We start from the raw sequence: 25,326 nt of genomic DNA, 5'->3' as shown, positions 1-25,326 counted from the left end.
GGGAATCACAAAATCACAAAATTAAGGTTACAAAACAAGTGAACTTCATGAAGAGGTGTGCATTTCTTAGTCGCGCTGAATGTCCAAACACAGCTTGAGTAGCAATGCACTGTGGATTTATAATTTATATGCAGTGTACAGGGATAAATTATATTATACGCAAGTATTTTAAGGTGAGCATTGTATACACGAAACAGCTGTGTCAAGTATACGGTACAGTTAGTATTACTGATGTATGACGTACTGCACATAACTTCAAACATAAAAATTCTTTATTGAGAATGTTCAGATCTTTTTTTTTTCCCACACCAACCCAGATCTCGCTTCACCGAAAGACATCAGACCTCGACGCGATACCTTACCCAGTTAAGACTCTTGTTACCCAGCGATTTAAAATTAATATAGATGACAAATGTGTTTTTTTTTTGTGACAATAGCCCTGAAACTAGTCAGCATTTGTTTTGGTTATGTCCTAAGGGTAAACATTTTCTGGATTAAGTTGCAGACTTCCATTAAAAAAGAGACCAATGTTGATATTTGTTTTGATGAAAAAAAGATGTTACGTTAAGTTTCAGCCGCATCGAAAACAATATTAAAATTTCGTTTGCAATAAATTGAATTACTATAACGTCACGCTATTGTATACATAAAAGGAAGTGGTCTGGGAAGAACCCTTTGTCTGAGCATTTTAAAATGGAAGTAAGGGGGTATTTGCAGCCTATTTCGAAGTGCAAAAATATGAAAACGGCGCGGACATTATTCTTATTTAATGTGTTCAGTCTTTTTTCATTACTTGAATTTACCCCTGGCGACCTTTCTTGTCTTGAATTGTTATATGTACTCTTGTTTGCATTGCGATTTTTGTTCTTTTTTTAAGCATAAATACAAATTCAAAAATAAAACTCGACGCGATACCCTCATCATTGGCGTGGTGTAGAAAGCGCGCCCCCCACATTAACCAGCAGGGGGTCAATCAGGACAAACAACGGGGTTGCCACGGCGACCGGGGGCGCGCATCACAATGGCGATGCAGTCTCTTGCCCAAGTGGCGGGCAGCCAGGGTCCCGACTGTCCCGCTTATCCTGTTTGGGAATGGACCGACACAGCTTGTTCCCGGCGGACCCCTACTTCATTCCGGGGTAAACCTGCGACGGGATAAGCTCAGATTTCAGCACCTGAAAAACAGCAGCACTACACTCGCCGTTCTTCACGTTAAAGTGTAATTCTCAAATGAAGGAAAGATGTCCTCTTCTAATACGTTGAATTAAAAGAGGATAGCTTTCGGAGCCATTTCTTTTATTTACCATCTGCTGTCCATTTTTTTAAAATGTTAATTATTAAAGTAAGGAGGAAATGGATACTGTACAACAGCGCACGTGGATGCAAGTCGTGGTTTTTCCACGCTCGGGGATAAACGATGTCGTAACTCAGAGGAGAATTAAAAAAAAAAAACAAACAGGCCCTGATGTTTCACTGTAGCAGGTGTGTGTGTGTGTATCAAGAACACGCCACGGGCTGACGTGCGATGGTGTTTCTGTTTACGGTTTCTGCGCCCAGTTACGGAGGATTCTGCCCGCAGTTCCAGTTCCAGATCGGACACTCCTACGGGGCCACGACCCACAATCTGCTGACCGACCCCAGAGTCCGACAAAACAGGAGTACTGTGCTGTCACCCACCACGAATCTAGAGAAACCCCCCGATGCCCTGCCAGCCATAAAGGGCACAATCAAGGGGCTTAGGGCAATACCTGGATACTCAGGTGGGTATTTTATACTGCCAGCATGGTAGGGGATTCGATGTGAAATCTCATCCTGCTTCAGGGCTGGCTAGAAACTCTCTGTTTTCTTCAGCAACACAAGCAGGGTGTGCGCTGTGCACTTTCAAACACTGCATCCAAAGATGTTAATAATAATAATAATAATTATAATAATAAACTATTTTATATAGCGTATTTAAAGGTGGCTTCTCAAAGTGCTTTACAGAATGACAACAACAATAAAAATACACAAGATATGCACAATGAAAATGCACAACGAGAGGAGACAGTAGATGGGGGTACTTGGATGCAGTCGCAGCAGAGGGGTAAAGAACAGAACCAGTTCAGTAAAGGCTCTTTCTACAGAAGAGTTTGAGTCAGGATTTGAAGGAGTTTACTCTCTGATAGTCACCTTCTCTCTGCTGTTAGTCCACGAAAAGGTGGCGTGATTCTCCCTCTGCTTTCTCGGGGAGAAGAGCGGTATGGGAAAGGGATAAGAAACGTCAAGTTGGGTCTGCAGCTTGGAGAAGGCCACTCTCCGATATCCTCTGGGATAGAGCTCCAGAGCTGTGGGGCGCAGCAGGAGAAGGCCCTGTCACCCGCAGAGTGTAGACGGGCTTGGGGGACAGACAGGAGACCAGAGTTAGAAGAGCGAGGGTTGCGAGGTGGGGAGAGGGATGACAGTAGTTCAGTAGTGTTATTAGTAGTGATGGTAGTGTTGCCAATTAAGCTAAAAAAGGGGGGGATGTTGCCTGATTATAAGAGCCTGGGGAAAGGGAGAGGAGAGTCACTCGGATCAGCTGTGTTCTGTGGATCGAAACTGCATGCTTCTCTTATCAGAAGACGCAATCTGGTGACAAAGAGGGGCACCTTTCTACGGCCCCATACAAGCACAAAGGCAGCTGGTCGAAACTGAAACGGGTGCAGAGAGATCGCTCGCCGTGTTTAACTCTTCATTAAATTATATGAATCTAATATTCCCATCCAACACAGAGCCGCAGAACCCAGTGCAACCTGGCAAAAAGAAACTGAGAGAGAGTCTTCACGTGGCTTGCATGGAAAAAACAAAAACCGTTTTACAGCACAGACGTTCTCTTCTGGCCCGCTGAAACGTCCTCGGCACGTGGTGCACTATGAGGACGCTCAGCTTGGCGGAGAGACTGAGCTTGCATTTGCTATCGCACAATAAAATGCTCATGTATTGCTAGAGCCAAGCGTCTGAGCTTACAGACTGCAGTCTCCTAGCCTTCGCCAGACCGAGCAGCTCCCCCAGTCAGATGCCTCAGTACTTACCACCCCGCCGACACGAACACATGGGCTCAAAGAGAGCTGGGTCGCTTCAGAACCTTGTACCCTCCTGCCACATCACAGCTGTCCGGGGCTCTTGCACAGAGTGTAAAACATACACGAATGGTTGAAACATCGAGGCCGATATCTGGTGCATTGTGTGCGCAAACAGTGTATCTGCGTCAGTGGGCGATCTTTATGCGGATAAATACGCACATTTACAGGACTACAGCTTCAGAACTATTGTTAAAACACACAGCGGCCCGTTGCAGGTGCAAACATCGTACAGCTGAGAGCAGGGAATTGGGCCGGTCTTATTTCTCAGGTTGTCGAAAGCCTATAACCCCTCCTGCTTGGTGCCAAACCCTTCAGGAAGTGCCTCCCTGCAATACATGAGCATTTTGGCACGCGATAGAAAATGCAAGCTCAGTCCGTGCGTAAAGCAGGCCAACAGCAGGGTTCTTGCTGTTTTTATTTTACAGCAAAAATAAAAGAACATTTTTTGGGGGGGCATCCAAAAGGTTTTCGGTGCATTATGACTCAGCTTTACGGAAAGACTCAGCTTGCTCGTTTATTGCTTAGAGAGAGCACCCACCACCTCACTCTCACCCCCCCCCCGCTCAGGATGCATCCCACTCAGGAAAGACCTGCACGGCAGCCCCTACTGCAGCGAGTCCGCAGCAGCCAAGGAGAAGTTCCTCCGACTCCGGAGACAGCAGGACAGCAACAGGGAGAGGCCTGTGCTCCTCACCTACAGCGATGGCTCAGAACGGGTAGGGACAGGCAGGTCGTCACTGAAGGGGAACATTCTCTTTCCTTCACTTGACCTGACGCTTTCAGCTCTTTCAACAGTGAACTGACAGGTCCACTAATGTGAAATGCCCATTACTGTGCTCCAGCATCCTACCAGAAGGTCCTTCTGTAAAGTATCTTCAAGCCCATTTGCAGCTCTGATGTGGTGACTCGCCACAGACTATTTTGAACGGGCTGGATCAATTGTCTAATCGACTCCACGTGAACTAGAGAGGACTGAAACAGACTCCTTGTCTAAACTGTGTTTTGAGGACTGAAAATGTTGCTTTTGGAAGACTGGAAAGTACCTTTGGCCCTAAGAGTTTCTCTCCTCCTCCTGTCTGATCAGATTTCTGTTATAAACAAGACCGTACCCTTGACAGCTAAACCCCTACCCTCCGGTGACTGGGCTGGTAGGACAGCCCATCTTGATCCTAAACCATCATCCCTGGCAAGAGACCGCGACACTCCTCTGCGTGCCATCGCAGGTAAAAGCAGGCACACTTCCTGCTGGAAATGTAGTTGGGTCCTCAGTTAAATGCAATGTGGCACATGGTGGTAGAACAAGTCTTGCTTTATGAAACTCAGTCTGCAGTATCAAGCACCTTGGCCTCGTGCATCAGGTAGAACCTTAAGCAAATTCTCTGGTACAAAAGGGACAATGACGGAAAATGGATCTGTATAAGCAATTTAAAATATTTAATATATATACTGTACCTTTTCATTCAATGCTGTAACTTATGGAAAATGTAGCTTAATGCTTTTACATAGCAGTGAAACTGCATGCAGTACACACTAAAACCTTAAGAGGGAACCTTTGCTCTAGTTAGTGCTACAATCCGATTGTGAAATGATCATTCATTCACAACTTGTTTGAATAGAAATGGCTCCCAGAAAATGAGAACCAGAAGCCTGTGAAAACAGAAACTGCTTTATCTCGTCAAATTTGCAAGTTACTCAGAGTTCTTTGGCAGGGTACACTGGGTTTGTCCCTACTTACCGCTGGAGCCTGGCTCAGAGCTATCAGCCAGCAGTCCGGGAGGCCATGGGGAACTTTGACCACAATCAGGTATGTTCGACAGGAGCTTCCAGTTAAGCGAAACCAAAACTTCCACATACAGTACTCAATTACTATCTTGGGGTACAGCCTAGAGATTTATTTCAATGTTACAGTAACCTACCAGCTACATTTTATACAATGTGGCTTTGAAGCTACTGTTTTCTTTAGTTTATCTTGCAAAACCCAGGCAAAACAGGAGAAACTGCAAGACTACCATCACTGCCAGAACTCTACACTAAGACAGGCATGCTGCCACACTACACTGGCTTCATACCAGGTAAGCTATTATACCACATTTAAAGGAGCCTTGAGTAAGTGGAAAAGACCTATTAAAGCTATTATCTAAAACTGTATATTTACATTAATGATAAACTGATATATTGCTTTGTGGCTTATCCAATTCTCACCAAGTATGTCATGTTCTTCTCAACTCAGGTGTGCGATACAAGCATGGTTTAACCTTCGGCCAGAGCTCCAGAGAGTCCTATTGGGAACAGAAACCTCAGTAGAGCCAACATGGACACAAAAGGCATGGACTATCAAATGAGCTCTTTTTATTGAGGATTTCCATCTGTACAGATTGAGCTGATAGACAAAGCCAGGTAACATTAAGAAACAGCAAAGTGAAAAATAAAAAGTTGAAAAAACAGAACAGGAGAATGGTTTTAAAAACAAATAGCTTAGGCCACTTCCTCTCCCTCCTCCTCCTCAAACTCGCCCTCCTCTTCCGCGGTGGCATCCTGGTACTGCTGGTACTCGGACACCAGGTCGTTCATGTTGCTCTCGGCCTCCGTGAACTCCATCTCGTCCATGCCCTCTCCGGTGTACCAGTGCAGGAAGGCCTTGCGCCTGAACATGGCGGTGAACTGCTCAGAGATGCGCTTGAACAGCTCCTGGATGGCGGTGCTGTTGCCGATGAAGGTGGCAGCCATCTTGAGGCCACGAGGAGGGATGTCGCAGACGGCCGTCTTCACGTTGTTGGGGATCCATTCCACGAAGTAGCTGCTGTTCTTGTTCTGCACGTTCAGCATCTGCTCGTCCACCTCCTTCATGGACATGCGCCCTCGGAAGACGGCGGCCACCGTCAGGTAGCGGCCATGACGCGGGTCGCAGGCCGCCATCATGTTCTTGGCATCGAACATCTGCTGGGTGAGCTCTGGGACCGTGAGGGCACGGTACTGCTGGCTCCCTCTGCTGGTGAGGGGGGCAAAGCCGGGCATGAAGAAGTGCAGACGGGGGAAGGGGACCATGTTGACGGCCAGCTTGCGCAGATCTGCATTCAGCTGGCCGGGGAAGCGCAGGCAGGTGGTGACGCCGCTCATGGTGGCCGACACCAGGTGGTTCAGGTCTCCGTACGTCGGCGTGGTCAGCTTGAGTGTGCGGAAGCAGATATCGTACAGGGCCTCGTTGTCGATGCAGTAGGTCTCGTCTGTGTTCTCCACCAGCTGGTGCACCGACAGCGTGGCGTTGTAGGGCTCGACAACAGTGTCTGACACTTTGGGAGAGGGCACCACGCTGAACGTGTTCATGATGCGGTCGGGGTACTCCTCGCGGATCTTACTAATCAGCAGGGTCCCCATGCCCGAGCCAGTGCCGCCCCCAAGGGAGTGTGTGAGCTGGAAGCCCTGCAAACAGTCGCAGCTTTCGGCCTCCTTCCTCACCACATCCAGGACGGAGTCCACCAGCTCCGCGCCCTCAGTGTAGTGACCCTTCGCCCAGTTGTTGCCAGCACCGCTCTGGCCTGTGGACAAAAGCAGCTCATCAGTACCTGCAGGAGGCTGAGAGCGTTCTTCAAACAAGGTTGAGCTACCATCAACAGTAGATTATCCCATCTCCTCCCTAAATAGACTTGCTCTACACAAAAGCAAATGACATTTCGTTGCACTCAAGTGCTTGCCTAACCCAGATGGTTGCAAATTTACTTACCGAAGACGAAGTTGTCCGGCCTGAAGATCTGTCCGAAGGGCCCAGATCGCACAGAGTCCATGGTGCCAGGCTCCAGGTCCACCAGGACGGCACGGGGCACGTACTTGCCACCTGAAAGATTCAGGACACTGGGTTAAAAGGCCATCACCTCCATAAGGTGTAAATGGACAAGGGGAGTCTGTGTGGGGGGGTATTTGAGCAATACAATGAGACCCCTAAATAAATTTAACAATAGTAGTATATTGCCCACCTGTGGCCTCATTGTAATAGACGTTGATCCTCTCCAGCTGGAGGTCACTGTCACCATGGTAGGTGCCGGTTGGGTCGATTCCGTGCTCATCGCTGATCACCTCCCAGAACTACAGCAAAACGAGAACCAAGATCGGTGTAACCACGGCAACAGAGAATCAACAACGTTAAAAAAAAAGCCCAGGATGACTGCAAGGACAACGTTCTACATCGTTGCTAGTATGAGCAAATCTCAAATGAAATCCGACATAAGATCTAAAGAGATTAAACATCGTCGATATCGAGGGGTAGAAATCACACGCCATAAAAAAAAACCCAAGGCGGAAGCGCCACGCGAAGACGTCTGCCGCCAACACGTTAACGCAGCGAAACGCATTAGCCTTCCGGAGACCGTTACGTCGTCTGTTCGATAGGAGACGGGAGAAAAAAAAAATAAAACACCAGAAGAAAGAATATTCAAGATGGTAGCGAATACAGCGCACACACACAAAAGCCATTTTGAGAGCCGGATCGCATTCCTGAGCGGGAAGATGAGCGAGGCGCGCCGGGGCCCCCCCTGCGCAAGCACACGGCCTGACGGCGGGGCATTTCACCGCGCTGATCTCCACCGCTTCCCGGTTCTTTCCCCCTCCACCGGCAGAAAATCGGAAGTACCACACGTACGTGTGGACGAAAACCGAAATCCACACCAAGACGCTGGTTCCCTCTCTTTATCGCATGGGATAGAGGATCTAGTTTCCCAGCTCCGATTACAGCGGACCTGCACACACACACACAGCCCCGGCCGCCCGGCCTGGCCGACGGAGCGGTAAAAGTAGGTCAAAGAAGAGAACTGGATAAAAACTTAACCTGTAAGCTTAACACCAAGATATTTAATCGCAAAATATCCAAGTAGATAACCGCCCCGTTCGCTCTTTTTTTTTTTGCTGGGGTCGTTCAAATACGGGTTTTTTAAAAAAAAAAACTCCCGGTTAATGAGGAATTGGATATAAGCGTAGCTTTACCAAATGGAACGCAGAAACTTTAGTATTTTTTACGAAACGACAGCTATGTCGACGTGTGTTACCGAATTCCCCCCTCCTCCTCCTCCTCCTCCTCTCCCGTTACCGCCCATGACCGGTGCCATTTCCTTTTCTTTTTTTTTAAAAAAAAGGAAAGACCTCGCTGTCCCAAATTAAAATTCCGCCCAACTCCATTTTCTCTCCGTTAAACCATCACCCACCTTGGCCCCGATCTGGTTCCCGCACTGGCCGGCCTGCAGGTGAACAATCTCCCTCATTTTCGCCGAAAATTGACCGCGCACAACAGACACAAAAGCTGGACAACCGGCCCGCGTTATCTACCGCTCTCTTCTCCAGTAACCGTCAGAGCCCGAGCTTTATATATCCTCAACGACTCTTTTCGTTCCCGCTTAGCACCGCCCACTCCTCGGCGATACGAAGCCTGGCATTCGCCCTCGCACCTGCCCATCTGAGGCATTCCCCCGCAGGCGGTGCGGTCTTCCGGGACTTGATTGGACAATGCAGCCGCCCGTCAAGGTCCTCGGGCCCAAGCCGGTTTGAAACAGCGGCCGCGATTGGGCCGTTTGAATGATTGATGTGCGATTTGATTGGCTGTTGTCGTTGGAAACGGCGGGTGGAAAGTTCTCTCAGTTGTGAACGGTGACAACAGCCGAGGCGACCGGCCTGCTGTTCTTCAAATTAGATACGCTGTTTTGCTTGACGTGGTGGTTGGGGAGGGGGACTTTACCCCCTGTGGTTTACAGTACAAATGTAGCCTAGCAGCACGATGCTAACATGTACTTGTCGAGGCATGTTGGTTGTCAGATACGTCGAAATGAACGAGTGCGCTTCTTTATCACAACGAGGTTCCCTGTGTACCGTTGCCCGGCGACCCTGAGTTTTGAGTTCGGTTTGAACTCCCTGTAGATGCTTTTAGAAATGTTTAATTAGCCAGTAAAAGCTGCCGAAGAAGAGAGGGAAAAAACACCACGAAAAACAACAACAACAACTAAAGATTTGTGAGCAATATTGCCCCTTCACATAGTACCACCTCGTTCTTATTTTGGTTTATTATTTTAAGAAATAAATTACAAACGATGCTTTACTGGCTCCCGGTAACGTAAAACATTCTATAACCTTTTCCCAAAGCATATAATGTAATGTTGTTAATGTTTAATGTTTCTTTATTAGCCCTATACCATTTCTTGCATTAGGGATTTGTCTTTTCCCAGACCCCAGCTTGCTCTCCATGAGACACACAGACAGGGAGAGAAGCTGGGGGTCAGAGCGCAGGGTCAGCCATTGTACGGCACCCCTGGAGCAGTTGGGGTGAAGGGCCTGGCTCAGGGGCCCAACGGAGTAGGATTCCTCTGCCAGCTGCGGGATTTGAACTGGCAACCTCCCAGCCACAGGCTCAGATCCTGAGCCACAGAGCCCCCGCTCCGCCCCCAAACAGTAGGTGCATACGTGTCCCCAACCAATACTGAGTTTTGGTGGGTAAATAAATATTTGCTACATTTTGATCTAAAGATCACGCACACCTACAATTCCGCGTGGAAAGTCGATGGCTTCAATTTGTTCCAGTAACTGGACAGGGTTCACAGTTCTTGCCGTAGATATTCAAACACTTTTAAATTAAGCCAACAGGTGGAAAGCACTTATTGCACAAAGTTTTGTACCACTGCAGTTAGCACTGATGCCTCGCAGCTGTTGGGATCTGAGTTTTGATTCTGTGGACTTGAGGATCCTTCCAGGGGGAGTTTGCGTGTTCTTCTAGTGTCTGCATGGGATTTCTCCCAGGTGCCCCAGTTTCCTGCTTCCTCCCACCTCCTTAAGACACGCTGGCTTGGTTAACCACTCTCTCTAAGCTGACCTGTGCTGTATGTATACCCTGCAATTGACACACTGCCATCCTGCAAGGCTGTAGTCCGACTATCCACCCTATACTTCCTTACGGGCTCCCCTAAAACCTTTATCAGAAATAACCAGCTTTCTTGTCATGCGTGGGGTGCAATTAAATATTGTGAAGAACAACACGTAAAATATTGAAACGCATTTAAGCATACCCGTCTCTTCCTGGTAATTCCCTTATGATCATTATGCCTGCTAACCCAGCTGAATTTAAGTGTCATGAAGAAGATTAGTTGCAAATGTTTTCATCTCTGCCACTTTGAGACCACTTGTTACCATAGAGAAAGACAACCCCCTAATGTGTTTGTGTCTGTTGTGTTTGTGAAAAGGTGCCGTGATCATTTTCCTCAAACAGACATTGTTCTTTTACTCTCTAGGTGCCGAGTGGTGTGTTTGAAGCCGGAGCTGAGGTGTTCTTTTAAAACAATAAATGGTGTTGTTACTCGGGTAATCGTGCCCTGGGAGAATGAGCCACAACAATCCAGATATGAAAGATGAACACCGTCATTGTCACGAAGGCCTGACCCTCTGCAGTCATTTCCTTTTGACTCCTGCAGGATAAGCAACACCACAGTTCACACGCACACACGCACCTTCCTTGCCTTGAGGCACACGGATCTCACTACAAACGAAGGAAATAAACCACTGGAGGTAAGAAGAATAAAGAGGAACGATAAAAGACGTCCATAACAAGACCTGTAATTCTACTCCAATTAGAAAGAAAAGCCAATGTATAAATAACAGGCTTCCAGCCGGGCCTGAGAAACAGTGCATTGCAGATACACACCAGCCCACACCTCACTCCGGGAGATGTTAATAATAATGGTGATTAACGATTAATAATAAACTATTTTATATAGCACCTTTAAAGGTGGCTTCTCAAAGAGCTTTACAGAACAATACAAAATACACAAGATAGGCACAATGAGAGGAGACACGAGATGGAGGTACTGAATACAGTAGGAGCAGAGGGGCTAAAGGACAGAACCAATTAAGTAAAGGCTCTTCTAAAAAGAAAGGTTCTGAGTCTAGATTTGAAGGAGTTTAGAGAAAGTGACTCTCTGATCATCAGCTCCTCTCTGCTGTTAGTCCTCGAAAAGACGGTGCGATTTTCCCTCTGCTTTCTCAGGGAGAAGAGCAGTATGGGAAAGGGCTAAGAAATGTCCATTTGTCAATTAAGTCAGACTTTAAAGGCCTTTTACGTGTAAATGGTTACCCCACGTGTGGAGACAGGGCTTGATGCATCACCTTGTCTTCACACGTCCAAGCGCTGGTTTTCAGCCGATGTTGAAGGTCTAAACCCCTAAGGGTCGGGGTTTCATACGCCAGGTCACCTTGGCAGCAGAAGCTTGGAGTAGCACGATTCATCCCTGTGTCTTGCGTTCAACTCCAGACTTACCTGGGCTCCAGAGCTCAAAAGCCATTCAGAAAATTGGAGTTTAAAGCAGCTGGAGTTGGGGAGGTCGAACAAATCAAAGAGCACAGCAAGAACAAAACAAAAACAAAAAAAATCAGAAGAAACTGGAGTAACAAGCAGCTAAATGGGGAGAAACAGGCCTGCAGAGATAAGCCATTGTTGACCACAATACACCAGCGCAGCGTTCTCATCTGCAGTCACGAACTATTCAACATTGAACTCTACAACATGCAGGAGCATGCAGTGCAAAACAGAAGGCCTGTCTAAGCTTGAGACCCTAAAATGATTTTTTTGGAGTCTATTAATGTTTCATGCTCATATTAGGCTCCCGAGACCTGTTCCAGCAGAGACTGCGGTACAAATACAGGAGGATTTGCCATTTCTGGTGGGGAAAACAGCTGAGGACAGGTACTCAGATGTATTAAGTCATCCTCTTGGGAAAGGAATGCTAACATAAACCCGGGAAACTGGTGACTAGGCAAGGGTAAAACCATTTCCTAATCTCTTGGATGCAAGACCCCCATGAGATGTTTTGTGCTCGTCTGCAGAAACTGCGTCGGCTCTAAAATAAAGCTTCGGAGACAAACAGCGAATCAGATCAAGTGCTTTTATTGAAGGTTTCGTCAGTACAACAGGGGAAAGTGAACAGGAAAGTGACAGAAAAACTAGAGGTGTTGAAGCTGAAAAAGTGTGAATTCTGGTGAAGCTAGAACTGGAAATTTAAGCCACTTCCTCGTCTCCCTCCTCCTCCTCAAACTCGCCCTCCTCTTCTGCGGTGGCATCCTGGTACTGCTGGTACTCGGACACCAGGTCGTTCATGTTGCTCTCGGCCTCCGTGAACTCCATCTCATCCATGCCCTCTCCGGTGTACCAGTGCAGGAAGGCCTTGCGCCTGAACATGGCGGTGAACTGCTCAGAGATGCGCTTGAACAGCTCCTGGATGGCGGTGCTGTTGCCGATGAAGGTGGCGGACATCTTGAGGCCACGAGGAGGAATGTCGCAGACGGCCGTCTTCACGTTGTTGGGGATCCATTCCACGAAGTAGCTGCTGTTCTTGTTCTGCACGTTCAGCATCTGCTCGTCCACCTCCTTCATGGACATGCGCCCTCGGAAGATGGCGGCCACCGTCAGGTAGCGGCCATGACGCGGGTCGCAGGCCGCCATCATGTTCTTGGCATCGAACATCTGCTGGGTGAGCTCTGGCACCGTGAGGGCACGGTACTGCTGGCTCCCTCTGCTGGTGAGGGGGGCAAAGCCGGGCATGAAGAAGTGCAGACGGGGGAAGGGGACCATGTTGACGGCCAGCTTGCGCAGATCTGCGTTCAGCTGGCCGGGGAAGCGCAGGCAGGTGGTGACGCCGCTCATGGTGGCCGACACCAGGTGGTTCAGGTCTCCGTACGTCGGCGTGGTCAGCTTGAGCGTGCGGAAGCAAATATCGTACAGGGCCTCGTTGTCGATGCAGAAGGTCTCGTCTGTGTTCTCCACCAGCTGGTGCACCGACAGCGTGGCGTTGTAGGGCTCGACGACAGTGTCCGATACTTTGGGAGAGGGCACCACGCTGAACGTGTTCATGATGCGGTCGGGGTACTCCTCGCGGATCTTGCTGATCATCAGGGTCCCCATGCCCGAGCCAGTGCCACCCCCAAGGGAGTGTGTGAGCTGGAAGCCCTGCAGACAGTCGCAGCTCTCGGCCTCCTTCCTCACCACATCCAGGACGGAGTCCACCAGCTCCGCGCCCTCAGTGTAGTGACCCTTCGCCCAGTTGTTGCCAGCACCGCTCTGGCCTGTGCGCAATACAAGAACAGGGTGTGAGTCCTCTCTCTCAGCACAGTGCTACATTACTGCAGAAGAGCCTAGAGGTAATGTTTAAAATATGCAAAGACTCTTAAGAATCCTGTCACAAGGTTGTATCATGTGTTCATCCAACCATCTGCACAATTAAAAATGCACTCATTATTCACAATTAGACAACTTTAGCTAATCAGCAAAAATAATCTTCATCCATCAATCAAGGAAGAGGCACTGGCCACTACACTTATTGCACTCCATGGTTTCAGAGGACAAAGGATGCCTTAATTCGCTCACAAAGGCGGTTCAATTGCAGCCTGTGCAAAGCTTCTCCCAAGAGCACCCGCGGCGCTTACCGAAGACGAAGTTGTCCGGCCTGAAGATCTGTCCGAAGGGCCCAGATCGCACAGAGTCCATGGTGCCAGGCTCCAGGTCCACCAGGACGGCACGGGGCACGTACTTGCCACCTGAAAGATCCAGTCCGAGAGAAACAAAATGAGCCGTTTTTACGGGTTCTGCCCACTGGCTGGCCCCTTCAACCCCGCAGGGCCACGGTCCAGCCGCGTTTCCAGGTGTCCCGTTAAAACAATTTGCTCAATTAAGCACTTACCCGATCCACTGGTGCAACTAACCTACGAAATGGACTGCAGACACCTGCGATTACCCAAACGGCCGCTGGTGAACAGGCAACCTCCTGTCACTTTGCACTCTCAGGACACATATGAACAGCGCTTAATACCCCCCATCCTACCATATCTCCTTGTGTTACTTTCGCCCAATCTGTAATTTGCAATGGTAGAATTTATTACATCTTAATCTTAACCTAATCCCTATAAACGTCTGTCCTGCTACCCCTCTTAACGAGCTCGCGGACAAAGCATTTCACAGCCGACAACACCGCTGTGTGCTGCACTGTTCGTGCGTGGATAAATACACCTGGAATTATTGGATTAATGCTGCTGCTGCTTTACAAGGCTTTTGAAGGTGGAACTTTAAGGGTGTACTATAGGACATCCTGCACTGCTCCAGGTCTAGGGGTGGCCATCCCTGTGCTATATTAATTATACTTTAATTAATTATTATGCTATATTAATTAGCCCTTTTCAATCCACCACTGATCTTCAGAGTCTTGTTCTTTTGGTGGAGAGATGGGGCCCAACCCAGCTGGGACAGCAGCTTAGCAAGGGGGGGGGGGGGGGATACACACAGGGGACATTTAGACCCCCTGTATAATCTGAACAGAGTGCACATGTCCACTGTGGACAGAAACCCAAGCAGTCAGAAAACTAAAAAAAAAAACCCAACACATTTCCATGTCATAAGCGACAGCGTTCAAAGAGCAATGATGTCATACAGCTGGGTAGATAAAGCCCTCTCCACCATCTCTGCCACAGGGCTCGGCTGTTTTGCAATGCAAAGGCTTGTAATTGCAGGTTTATTTGCTTACCTGCTAAACTTACACGACTGTAACTATGGCATGGCCAAGTTTAAAACTCGGCCAGTGCAAACAATTCTAGTGCTTGGGGGGGATCTCCAAGATCACTTTATTAGCCCTGTACAATTTCTTGCATTAGGAATTTGTCTTTGCGCAGACCCCAGCTTGCTCTCCATGAGACACACAGACAGGGAGAGAAGCTGGGGGTCAGAGCGCAGGGTCAGCCATTTATACGGCGCCCCTGGAGCAGCTGGGGTGAAGGGCCTTGCTCAGGGGCCCAACAGAGTAGGATTCCTCTGCAGGCCACAGGATACGAACCGGCAGCCTTCCAGCCACAGGTCCTGAGCCACCACTCCTCTCGCACACAAATGCAAAATACCGTCCTGTTTATTGTTTATTCCATTCACCACTACAGGAGAGTGGAACCACAGCTCAGCTTTAAACTGCCCACCTGAGGCCTCATTGTAATAGACGTTGATCCTCTCCAACTGGAGATCACTGTCGCCATGGTAGGTGCCCGTGGGGTCGATCCCGTGCTCATCGCTGATCACCTCCCAGAACTACAGAGGACAAAAACAGTAAAAGGACCGATGGCATTAAAACATCCAGCCAAAAAAAAAATACTAAAATGGCAAGAATGCAGAGGCAGATTTAAAAGGGGACTGTTATATTTCCAGTACAGCGCCCTGTATACCGCAATACGACATTCGTCGATAATCCAGAAAATAATGTCGCTCGCCATTGTTGCGGGAAGACTTTCGAAACCGCGCTCGGGCAGCAAGAATGGCAGAATGGCGGCTTACGCAGTGACACACCTCAGGAGGCGTCTGCCAACACTGAACATTTCGCCAAATCATCCGAACAGGTTGGTGGTGGTGGTGGGGTCGAGGGTGTTCTATGCATATATTACAACAGAAGGGTGTGGGGGGGGCTATCTCCGTCATGCAGTTAGAAACAAATCCTGATGAAAACAGACTGTAGGCGCAGTAAAGACGGATAATCGTTCTAAAATGCCCAACACTAAAGAAGGACAGATAAGCAAAAATTGAGATTCATGCATTTCTAGTACTGCAACACGGACCCCGATCACAAGCAGATCCTTTGTGGCGTGTCAGGCCTACCCTGGATTTTGACGAGCACCGCCATAACGGCCTTTTTGAATCAATTTCCGCATTGCGACCGCACGCCCAGCGTTGCAACCCGGCTCCATTTCGGAACCCGTCCGTCTTTAACCAACACCTACCTTGGCGCCGATCTGGTTTCCGCACTGACCGGCCTGCAGGTGAACAATCTCCCTCATGGTCTTGCTTTTGCCGTGGGGTGATCTCGAGCTTGCAATAAGAAGGTGGAGAGAGGGAGGAAAAAAAGAGACTCACGACACTTCCTGCTTCCAAATGGTAGCTCACTCGAGCCGCAGTCCTGGTTTTAAGCGGCAGGGCTTTCAGGAAAAAAAATGTCCCTTCAGGTCTGCATAAGCACCGCCCACGCACCACCATTTAGGAGAATTCTATTCGCTCGCTCCTCGTTCGTCACACAGGCGGAAGCCCCGCCTTACAGTCCCATCCCGCCTTATGATTGGTCTCCTCACCACTCCGCCCACCCATTCTTCTTGCCGCAGGGGCCCGCCTGCGAGCGGTGATTGGTCGATTTAAATGATTGATTTACGTTTTGATTGGACGCTGCCTTCTCGAGGAGGAGGAGGGGGGCGAATGTCATTGGCTGGAGGAAAAGTCACGTTGAATCCCCGTAAGGTGGGGTTGCAATGCTGAGCGCTTTAGCGAAGTTAACTGATGCATCAAAATGTCGACTGTGAGCTTGTCATTAGGTCATTAAACTGGCTTTTTGCGCAGTTATATAGAATTAAACATGGCAAACATGACTGTTTGTTAAACATCCACACGTGATGCGGTGGGCACGTTAAGCTTATTTAATATTTTGGGACACACCGTACACTCCGAAGATAGATAATCGTACCCGGTAGTTCCCGTTTAAACATAACTGGGAGCCTGATTCATAAACGTGCTCATCACAATCCTTTTAAACATACTTCTCAGAAACAATCCGATGAGCACGCATCAGGCCAAGCGAAGATTGTTGTCACGATGTAATGTGTAAAAGCCGAACGCCACGTTTCGCGTAGATATTGACACCTCTATGCACCCAAGACAAACTAATATATAAGACATGTCACCCGAAGAAGGCTCCACGGCCGAAACGTTGTGTTCTCTTCTTTTTTTCAGCACGGAATAAACCTATTACTTGTTCTAATATATAAGACTGTAGATAAACAAGAATATCCCCTCGGTAACAATAACTGTACGCCTATGAATTCGATTTTAAATAACATATCAGCTTTCACATCCGTAATGCGCTGTAGCTTGAGTATAGGAGCATGCACGCTTGTGGGGAAAATTATTTTAACGTGACGTTACATTATAGAGATAGTAGTAATTGCCTTTTCGTCTACAGAGAGACCAAAAGGCAAAATTGGTTTCGGGGTGCACATGCTGCAAGACGGATCTCGCCCTAGATGACTTGCAACTTTCCCGAGATCAGGTCCTCACAAATCCTAGAAGTGCAATATTTAGAACTTAGTTTTACAGGTGACACGTCTGGATTTGTAAACAGCCACCACAGCTATACAGAAGAAAAAGGTTATAAAATCCAGTCACATTTGGACCTATAATTAACCAATTGAAAAACCATAAAGGTACCGTGTTTCTTCCAAGCCCTCTCACCTGTCCTGAGGGAACACAGGCTCTTGTCCATTTCATATCCTCTTCAGATATTAGATGCAATTTACCTCACTAAAGACCAACTCAAGTGATTCTTTTTAGGCTGAACAGTGGCTTGAACCAATGCCAATGTCTAAACTATCAGTCCTAAAACTTATTCTAGAATCTACAGAAAGTATGCAGCCTGGCATTGTTCTATACCAGAAACAAAATAGAAAAATGACAATAAGGAACCTTTTTCTATTTGAAAACACCCAAGAAGGGGGACTTGATCAATTTGTTCGGCGAAAACTTATTCAATGGTTAGTACTCACACACAGAGTCTATTACATGACCAGATTAAGGTTTCTAAATCTGGTCAACCTTTCCTGGTCTGTACTGGTCGCCACCCACAGTGCACTGCTTCATAAACAGGACAGAGAAGAACAAAACCAAGTGAACTGGTGATGAGCAATTTACAATAAGGGGTGGGGGTGTCTGGATCAAACTACCCATCTAAGTAGGGGGAAGGTGATAGGATGTTAAAGGCTTATGGATCTAAACAAGCAACCTCTTTGGCTAAATCCAAGTTACTCCAACTCCATAACAGAAATAAAAGGAAGTAGTGGGAATGAAAATGCACATTTTATTTCAGTTAGTTCTGTACAGAATACAACAGACAGCAGAAATGACAGCAAAACACTGAGGCACAGATCAACAAAAAAATATTTAGCATGTCAATGAAAGTCCAAAGCTCCAGTTGGCACAAAACTTATGCCACTTCCTCGTCTCCCTCCTCCTCCTCAAACTCGCCCTCCTCTTCTGCGGTGGCATCCTGGTACTGCTGGTACTCGGACACCAGGTCGTTCATGTTGCTCTCGGCCTCCGTGAACTCCATCTCATCCATGCCCTCTCCGGTGTACCAGTGCAGGAAGGCCTTGCGCCTGAACATGGCGGTGAACTGCTCAGAGATGCGCTTGAACAGCTCCTGGATGGCGGTGCTGTTGCCGATGAAGGTGGCGGACATCTTGAGGCCACGAGGAGGGATGTCGCAGACAGCCGTCTTCACGTTGTTGGGGATCCATTCCACGAAGTAGCTGCTGTTCTTGTTCTGCACGTTCAGCATCTGCTCGTCCACCTCCTTCATGGACATGCGCCCTCGGAAGATGGCGGCCACCGTCAGGTAGCGGCCATGACGCGGGTCGCAGGCCGCCATCATGTTCTTGGAATCGAACATCTGCTGGGTGAGCTCTGGCACCGTGAGGGCACGGTACTGCTGGCTCCCTCTGCTGGTGAGGGGGGCAAAGCCGGGCATGAAGAAATGCAGACGGGGGAAGGGGACCATGTTGACGGCCAGCTTGCGCAGATCTGCGTTCAGCTGGCCGGGGAAGCGCAGGCAGGTGGTGACGCCGCTCATGGTGGCCGACACCAGGTGGTTCAGGTCTCCGTACGTCGGCGTGGTCAGCTTGAGCGTGCGGAAGCAAATATCGTACAGGGCCTCGTTGTCGATGCAGAAGGTCTCGTCTGTGTTCTCCACCAGCTGGTGCACCGACAGCGTGGCGTTGTAGGGCTCGACAACAGTGTCTGACACTTTGGGAGAGGGCACCACGCTGAACGTGTTCATGATGCGGTCGGGGTACTCCTCGCGGATCTTGCTGATCATCAGGGTCCCCATGCCCGAGCCAGTGCCGCCCCCAAGGGAGTGTGTGAGCTGGAAGCCCTGCAGACAGTCGCAGCTCTCGGCCTCCTTCCTCACCACATCCAGGACGGAGTCCACCAGCTCCGCGCCCTCAGTGTAGTGACCCTTCGCCCAGTTGTTGCCGGCACCGCTCTGGCCTGTGGACAAAAGCAGCTCATCAGTACCTGCAGGAGGCTGAGAGAATGCTCCTCTGCTCTCCTTGCTCTTATGCTCAACTAAACCAGATGGTTGCAAGTTTACTTACCGAAGACGAAGTTGTCCGGCCTGAAGATCTGTCCGAAGGGCCCAGATCGCACAGAGTCCATGGTGCCAGGCTCCAGGTCCACCAGGATGGCACGGGGCACATACTTGCCACCTGAAATCAAATGCTCCGATTACATTTTCCACTCAATTACACGTCTCACTTTGGAAAAAAAAACATTGAGAAACTTCTAGACATCAATTACCTGTACTTACAAGAGCAAAAAACGTATCTGAACCTGGATACGAGTCAGCAATTTCAAATCCCATCTTTCACCTCACTGTGAAGCATCATGAGATGCTATCATTTGCAAAGCACTACATAAGACATTAAAATCTAGACAACTCTCATACATGCTCATTTTAACGAACCCGGTGTTGGAGAAGGATAGGATCCCCCTTTGGAGGCCTGGTTTCTCTCAAGGTTTCTTCCCACTATGATCCCTTGCCACTGTCACCTAGGGCTTGCTCACTGAGGGGGGGGTTCTATGCTTATGGAACACCGACTTCCATAAGCATAGAAAAAAAGCTAAATAATAATGGCTTACACTTATATAGCGCTTTTCTGGACACTCCACTCAAAGCGCTTTACAGGTCATGGGGAATCCCACTACCACCACCAGTGTGCAGCCCCCACCTGGATGATATACATCGACTCGCATCGACAGCCTGCGAGATCACTGCTCCTGCTATAACGCGTCATATTTTAATCTTCGATATCCATCACCCACCTGAGGCCTCATTGTAGTAGACGTTGATCCTCTCCAGCTGGAGATCACTGTCGCCATGGTAGGTGCCCGTGGGGTCGATCCCGTGCTCATCGCTGATCACCTCCCAGAACTACAGAGGACAAAAACAGTAAAAGGACCGATGGCATTAAAACATCCAGCCAAAAAAAAAAATATTACTAAAATGGCAAGAATGCAGAGGCAGATTTAAAAGGGGACTGCGAACTTGTCATATCTCCAGTACAGCGCCCTGTATACCGCAATACGACATTCGTCGATAATCCCAGAAGGGGTCGAGGGTGGGGTGAGGTTACATACATATTACAATGGTATATGCACGTCGGGTCAATTCCCTGCTTCCAGAACTACAATTAAACAGGAAGGACTTGTTATAAATAAATAACACCACAAAAAGACTTCATGTTGTTCATGGAATGACCCAGAAGCTCGTCGGGGGGAAAACAAGGGCATGGCGCATTTTAAAGCGTCAGCACGTTTAAAGACATCCCCGAGTCAAAACCGGTCTGAATAAAACCCCAACACCCAAGATTAGACGGGCTAATAAAACTGCAATTCTGTTCCAGCCCTGGAGATTTAAAGGCGTCTCCCACACGCTTGATCTCTGGCGCGTCATCGCCGGGGGGGGAGAGGGGGGGGATGCGCGCGCCCGCGCCACCGCCCATCAAGCCCGAGCTTTTGAATCTCGGGGGGGGGTGACGTCATGTCTCCGAGCCCGACGGGCCCGCCCACTTCCGGCAGGCCGAAGGCAGTGGGCGCGCCCCTGCGGCCCGTGATTGGGCAGCTTGCCAGAAGGTCTTTTTCATCCATTTAAAATGAGATTATTAAATCAATCGCAGTCGGTTCGGATTTTGAGTTTGCCCCCTTTTAGTGCGAAAAGAAGCCAATGCGGCTCTGTTCAGTGAACTAGGAGCCAACTCAAGGTTTTTTTGGGGGGAAAACAAAGGTTACTTCCCGTCTGTCCCGCAATGCGGATTCGCCGGGTGGAGCACGAGTCAATGTTTCACCAGAGTCCGAATAAAACCTGTGGTTTCGTTAATAAACGCGTTCTCGTAATTTAATACTCGTGCTTCGCAGATCAAAATAAGCAAATTACTAAACGCATTAGTGTGCTTGTCGCTAAACTGAATAGCTATTACGCAGTTTCTTATTACTGTAGGACATATTGCTCCTTTGTTATCTTGCTAACTCGTAAATGGTAGAAAACGTTATTACAAAAATGATTTCCAGAAAAATAACTGTTCTACAGGAGTTACGACGTCTAAAGACTCTGTACACGTACAGCTCACTGTGAAGCAAGAGAGAACACTAACCTTAGCACCAATCTGGTTACCGCACTGTCCAACCTGAAGATGAACAATCTCCCTCATTTTCGATAATTGTCAGAATCTCAACAAAACCTAGGAACTGCGACAAAAACAACACGGTCCGACTAAATAATTCTCGTCGTCTTAAGTCTCGGCTGTCAGCGTTCCTCGTTTTATTCAAGATGGAAGAACGCCCTCATTGGCCACTGGCACTGCAGCTGGAGCAGCGATTGGATGATTTTCTCTGGGGTCCCGCCTTACAAAGGAGGGCTGCCGGCTCCGTTCTACAAACTCGATTCGTTGAAAAATAAGTTAATCAAAGTTTGCCCCACCCACAGCTATATTGCCCTTTATGATTGGATAGTTTCTCAGTTACTCCGGCACAGCACAAGGAGGCTTGTGACTATTGGTTTATTTAAATGATTGATGGGAAGGATTGTGTTCATGGGCTTACTTGTAGTAGAGGGTTGATATAGAAATTTACGGCCTGTTCGGATTCTAGGAAGCAAGAGTAATTTTATGAGGGAAATGCAACTCAGTCAAAACAAGCGGGGAAAAAGTGTCTGAGCTGCAATGTTCAGTCGTGGAAAGATTGGCAATGATATTGGAAAGCTTATTTCACAAATGAATTGGAGTGACTCGGCAGATTTTTTCGAGTTGCGCGTCCACGCATATTTTGTGTGCTCGTCACCTCTCAAAAATGAACCCTGAAAGGTTTTGTCGAGATTTTAATACGAACAATAAAGAGGCCTACGCCTACGTTTGCAATTAAAATGCCTGTTCGCTTGGATAATATCTACATAAAATGTCTTTGATGATACAGAAGTCTCATTTCATGTTGTCGTTCTGTGCATTAAAGTATTAAAACATTTTCTCACCCCTTCAGCATTTAAACGTAATAATAAACATAATTAATTCAGGAGCATACAGTTTACAGTTTATGTCGGTGGCAAAAAAATACATCATTACTAAGCAGAATTTCATAAACTGCAGGCGTAGCTTTTAATGAGAACACAGCTAAGCATCGCAAATCACAAGTTTATTTGCTGCCGAATCGGCTCTTTTCTTGTGTAACCTTTCTGATGTCGTTTATTCTCATTACAAGTGTCGAGGTCACCCCTCCGTTATCGGGCAGGATTACCGTTAATTTCCTCCGTTAACAGGGCAGCTTACAGACGCGAGAGGCTTTGTGTGTTGTTGGCGAGGGTGAGCCTTTACTCCTCGCGGGGCACTAGGGTCTGTCGATTCAGTTCAAGATGCTTCACTGGCAGGACCAACGAGTAAAATCGGCGTTGCCAAAGCCAAACAAATACAATGAACATAAAACAAAAATCTACAGGCATTTACAATAAAGACACAATCGTAAGATGTTTCCATATAAACACATGGAGCATCACTGGGACAGGAGATTAAACACTATTATTATTATTGAGAGACAGGCTCACTGTCTGTTCCTCAGGCTGGGACAGGAGATCACACACTGTATTATTATTATTGAGAGACAGGCTCACTGTTCCTCAGGCTGGGACAGGAGATCACACACTGGATTATTATTATTGAGAGACAGGCTCACTGTTCCTCAGGCTGGGACAGGAGATCACACACTGTATTATTATTATTGAGAGACAGGCTCACTGTCTGTTCCTCAGGCTGGGACAGGAGATCACACACTGTATTATTATTGTTGAGAGACAGGCTCACTGTCTGTTCCTCGGGCTGGGACAGGAGATCACACACTGTATTATTATTATTATTGAGAGACGGGCTCACTGTCTGTTCCTCAGGCTGGGACAGGAGATCACACACTGTATTATTATTATTGAGAGACAGGCTCACTGTCTGTTCCTCAGGCTGGGACAGGAGATCACAGACTGTATTATTATTATTGAGAGACGGGCTCACTGTCTGTTCCTCAGGCTGGGACAGGAGATCACAGACTGTATTATTATTATTGAGAGACAGGCTCACTGTCTGTTCCTCAGGCTGGGACAGGAGATCACACACTGTATCATTATTATTGAGAGACAGGCTCACTGTCTGTTCCTCAGGCTGGGACAGGAGATCACACACTGTATCATTATTATTGAGAGACAGGCTCACTGCTCCTCAGGCTGGGAGAGGAGATCACATATTGGGCTGCCAGTTCATCTGAGTTCCCTCCTCCCTCTCCCAGCAGGATTGGGAGTTGTTGTGCTTCTGGCAGGTGTCTCTCTTCCCCCTCCCCCCGCCGCTGGGGCAGTCCTGTAGCCCCGTCACACCCCTGAGCCTCATGGGTAGGTCCTGGCGTCGCCATGGTGATGGCCCGTGACCTGTCTCCTCGTCGCCAAGGTGTGACCCCCCCCCCCCACACACACACACACGCACACTTTCCTGCCTGCAGGGTGGCACTTCACAGGGGGTTCTGGCGTGAAGAACTCGCTCTCTGAGCCCCTGAGGAGTTTCTCCTCATTCTGATCATGTTCTGCTCCCCGAAGGCGAAGCAAGCCGGCCTCTTTTGCTCTGGCACGGCCATCTTGCACAGAGCTTTTTCACTGGTAGGTGTCTTGCAAACGCAGGAACAGTTAGAAGCTCTTTCTCTACGGTTTGCGGACCTTGTTATAGCTCTTTCCCTGCCTCGTGCCTGTTGCTTGCCGGGATGGGCTCTGGCTTCCCTGTGACCCTGTACTGGGTGTGGTAACAAAGTGGATGGATTATAAATATTTCATCCACCAGCTGAATACCGAAGCCTCCAACTCCTCCACTGCCCTGTTTTTCAAACGGGGCGGAGCGGGGGCCTTGTGGCTCAGGATCTGCGCCTGTGGCTGGGAGGTTGCCGGTTCGTATCCCGTGGCCGGCAGAGGAATCCTACTCCGTTGGGCCCCTGAGCCAGGCCCTTCACCCCAGCTGCTCCAGGGGTGCTGTACAATGGCTGACCCTGCGCTCTGACCCCCAGCTTCTCTCCCTGTCTGTGTGTCTCATGGAGAGCAAGCTGGGGTCTGCGAAAAGACAGATTCCTAATGCAAGAAATTGTATAGGGCTGATAAAGTGATCTGATCTTAAACAGCTGTTTGGGGAGAAGGAGTGGGAGATACCCTCTGAGGCAGCATTTCTCTTGCAGCCCCCCATTTCAGTACAAACCCCCCAAAATGTTTCAAGCCCCCCCCTCCCCAAACAGAGCAGGGTATCATGGCAATGCAGTGAGAGCGAACGACAACAAATGGAACTGTGTCGCCCGGGGACTTTTACTTGGGTCTCGTGTAACATGGTAACAGCATGACAGGCCTACAATAACACAGGCCTTCTGCGAACGTCGGCGGAGCGCCTTGCACCAAAGGGGTACCTCAGTTGTCGCCCACAAACGACGGTGAGCCCTCTGGGATTTGTCAATGTCTTAGTTTCGCCTCACGGCAAGAAATTAGTCCTCCTGGTCCTCTGCCCGTGTCTGTTTCAGAGGGATTCACACACTGGGTTTTGTGTTGGTAAGTGAGTGTGTGTGTTGCCTAGGGTGCCAGTAAACAAACACCCCTCCCCCCAGCAACACGCACCCACATCTGCGCTTGGGGTTGCCTGGATACTGATGGGTCTGTCTCCACGGCAACCGAGCTCCACTTCCCACCACTGGCCGGTCCCAGCTCTCCCCATGCAGGAGAAGGAGCATCCGGGGTGGGAGGGGCAGTTGGTTTCCCTTCGGAATGGGAATCCGAGGCCTGGTGGCATCTGTGCTGCTGCAGCAGAATCCCAGCCTCACCTAGCTCAGGATCTGCGCCTGTGGCTGGAAGGTTGCCGGTTCGTATCCCGTGGCCGGCAGAGGAATCCTACTCCGTTGGGCCCCTGAGCCAGGCCCTTCACCCCAGCTGCTCCAGGGGCGCCGTGTAAATGGCTGACCCTGCGCTCTGACCCCCAGCTTCTCTCCCTGTCTGTGTGTCTCATGGAGAGCAAGCTGGGGTCTGCGAAAAGACAGATTCCTAATGTGAGAAATTGTATAGGGGCAATAAGGTGATCTTATCCCCAGCACTCA

General features: G+C 48.7%; 4 protein-coding genes and 1 long non-coding RNA gene across 8 annotated transcripts; 2 read left to right on the top strand and 3 right to left on the bottom strand.

Moving 5' to 3' along the window:
- Positions 1-972: 972 nt before the first annotated feature.
- Positions 973-5,548, top strand: LOC107079818 (ciliary microtubule inner protein 2A). 3 transcript variants are annotated; one of them, XM_015366581.2, is made up of 7 exons: positions 997-1,139; positions 1,558-1,760; positions 3,669-3,817; positions 4,186-4,324; positions 4,811-4,905; positions 5,084-5,173; positions 5,332-5,548. In XM_015366581.2, the coding sequence occupies exons 1-7, from the start codon at positions 1,093-1,095 to the stop codon at positions 5,353-5,355; spliced, it is 747 nt and encodes a 248-aa protein (XP_015222067.1). In that variant the 5' UTR covers positions 997-1,092; the 3' UTR covers positions 5,356-5,548. The 3 variants fall into 3 exon arrangements, with proteins under 3 accessions (XP_015222068.1, XP_015222067.1, XP_015222066.1); XM_015366580.2 differs by having other exon boundaries at positions 1,003-1,139; positions 5,065-5,173; XM_015366582.2 differs by lacking the exons at positions 4,811-4,905; positions 5,332-5,548 and having other exon boundaries at positions 973-1,139; positions 5,065-5,153.
- On the bottom strand, positions 5,431-8,445 carry LOC102697972 (tubulin beta-4B chain). Its single transcript, XM_069183302.1, has 4 exons — positions 8,294-8,445; positions 7,073-7,181; positions 6,823-6,933; positions 5,431-6,637 (listed from the first exon to the last, which is right to left on the bottom strand). The coding sequence occupies exons 1-4, from the start codon at positions 8,348-8,350 to the stop codon at positions 5,577-5,579; spliced, it is 1,338 nt and encodes a 445-aa protein (XP_069039403.1). The 5' UTR covers positions 8,351-8,445; the 3' UTR covers positions 5,431-5,576.
- An 84-nt stretch (positions 8,446-8,529) lies between these two features.
- Positions 8,530-10,853, top strand: LOC138224956 (uncharacterized). Of its 2 annotated transcripts, XR_011183463.1 has the most exons (3): positions 8,530-9,187; positions 9,305-9,527; positions 10,361-10,853. It is a non-coding gene; the product is annotated as an uncharacterized lncRNA (long non-coding RNA). The 2 variants fall into 2 exon arrangements; XR_011183462.1 differs by having other exon boundaries at positions 8,530-9,527.
- Positions 10,854-11,993: 1,140 nt separating this feature from the next.
- On the bottom strand, positions 11,994-16,085 carry LOC102698167 (tubulin beta chain). The gene is made up of 4 exons (XM_015366578.2): positions 15,867-16,085; positions 15,075-15,183; positions 13,545-13,655; positions 11,994-13,184 (listed from the first exon to the last, which is right to left on the bottom strand). The coding sequence occupies exons 1-4, from the start codon at positions 15,921-15,923 to the stop codon at positions 12,121-12,123; spliced, it is 1,341 nt and encodes a 446-aa protein (XP_015222064.2). The 5' UTR covers positions 15,924-16,085; the 3' UTR covers positions 11,994-12,120.
- Positions 16,086-17,963: 1,878 nt separating this feature from the next.
- On the bottom strand, positions 17,964-21,507 carry LOC102697845 (tubulin beta chain-like). The gene is made up of 4 exons (XM_006640518.3): positions 21,336-21,507; positions 20,008-20,116; positions 19,281-19,391; positions 17,964-19,173 (listed from the first exon to the last, which is right to left on the bottom strand). The coding sequence occupies exons 1-4, from the start codon at positions 21,390-21,392 to the stop codon at positions 18,110-18,112; spliced, it is 1,341 nt and encodes a 446-aa protein (XP_006640581.1). The 5' UTR covers positions 21,393-21,507; the 3' UTR covers positions 17,964-18,109.
- Between the last annotated feature and the right edge of the window lie 3,819 nt (positions 21,508-25,326).

Source organism: Lepisosteus oculatus, chromosome 24 (genome assembly GCF_040954835.1).
Source record: "Lepisosteus oculatus isolate fLepOcu1 chromosome 24, fLepOcu1.hap2, whole genome shotgun sequence".
NCBI lineage: Eukaryota > Metazoa > Chordata > Actinopteri > Semionotiformes > Lepisosteidae > Lepisosteus > Lepisosteus oculatus.
Note: the sequence above shows the minus strand (reverse complement) of the source record. Positions and strands in the feature narration are given on the sequence as shown.

Bases quoted from the DNA above. Each gene is read 5' to 3' on its own strand.
- LOC102697972 (XM_069183302.1), bottom strand. From the start codon at position 8,350: ATGAGGGAGATTGTTCACCTGCAGGCCGGCCAGTGCGGGAACCAGATC. The intron at 7,182-8,293 runs GTGGGTGATGGT...GTTTTGCTGTAG, and splicing joins GGAACCAGATCGGGGCCAAG to TTCTGGGAGGTGATCAGCGA. The intron at 6,638-6,822 runs GTAAGTAAATTT...TTTTGTCCACAG, and splicing joins GCCGGACAACTTCGTCTTCG to GCCAGAGCGGTGCTGGCAAC.
- LOC102697845 (XM_006640518.3), bottom strand. From the start codon at position 21,392: ATGAGGGAGATTGTTCATCTTCAGGTTGGACAGTGCGGTAACCAGATT. The intron at 19,392-20,007 runs GTGGGTGATGGA...ATTTGATTTCAG, and splicing joins CTACTACAATGAGGCCTCAG to GTGGCAAGTATGTGCCCCGT. The intron at 19,174-19,280 runs GTAAGTAAACTT...TTTTGTCCACAG, and splicing joins GCCGGACAACTTCGTCTTCG to GCCAGAGCGGTGCCGGCAAC.
- LOC107079818 (XM_015366580.2), top strand. From the start codon at position 1,093: ATGGACCGACACAGCTTGTTCCCGGCGGACCCCTACTTCATTCCGGG. The intron at 1,761-3,668 runs GTGGGTATTTTA...CCCCCCGCTCAG, and splicing joins GGCAATACCTGGATACTCAG to GATGCATCCCACTCAGGAAA. The intron at 4,906-5,064 runs GTATGTTCGACA...TGTTTTCTTTAG, and splicing joins GGAACTTTGACCACAATCAG to TTTATCTTGCAAAACCCAGG.
- LOC102698167 (XM_015366578.2), bottom strand. From the start codon at position 15,923: ATGAGGGAGATTGTTCACCTGCAGGCCGGTCAGTGCGGAAACCAGATC. The intron at 15,184-15,866 runs GTAGGTGTTGGT...TGTCCTCTGTAG, and splicing joins GAAACCAGATCGGCGCCAAG to TTCTGGGAGGTGATCAGCGA. The intron at 13,185-13,544 runs GTAAGCGCCGCG...TATTGCGCACAG, and splicing joins GCCGGACAACTTCGTCTTCG to GCCAGAGCGGTGCTGGCAAC.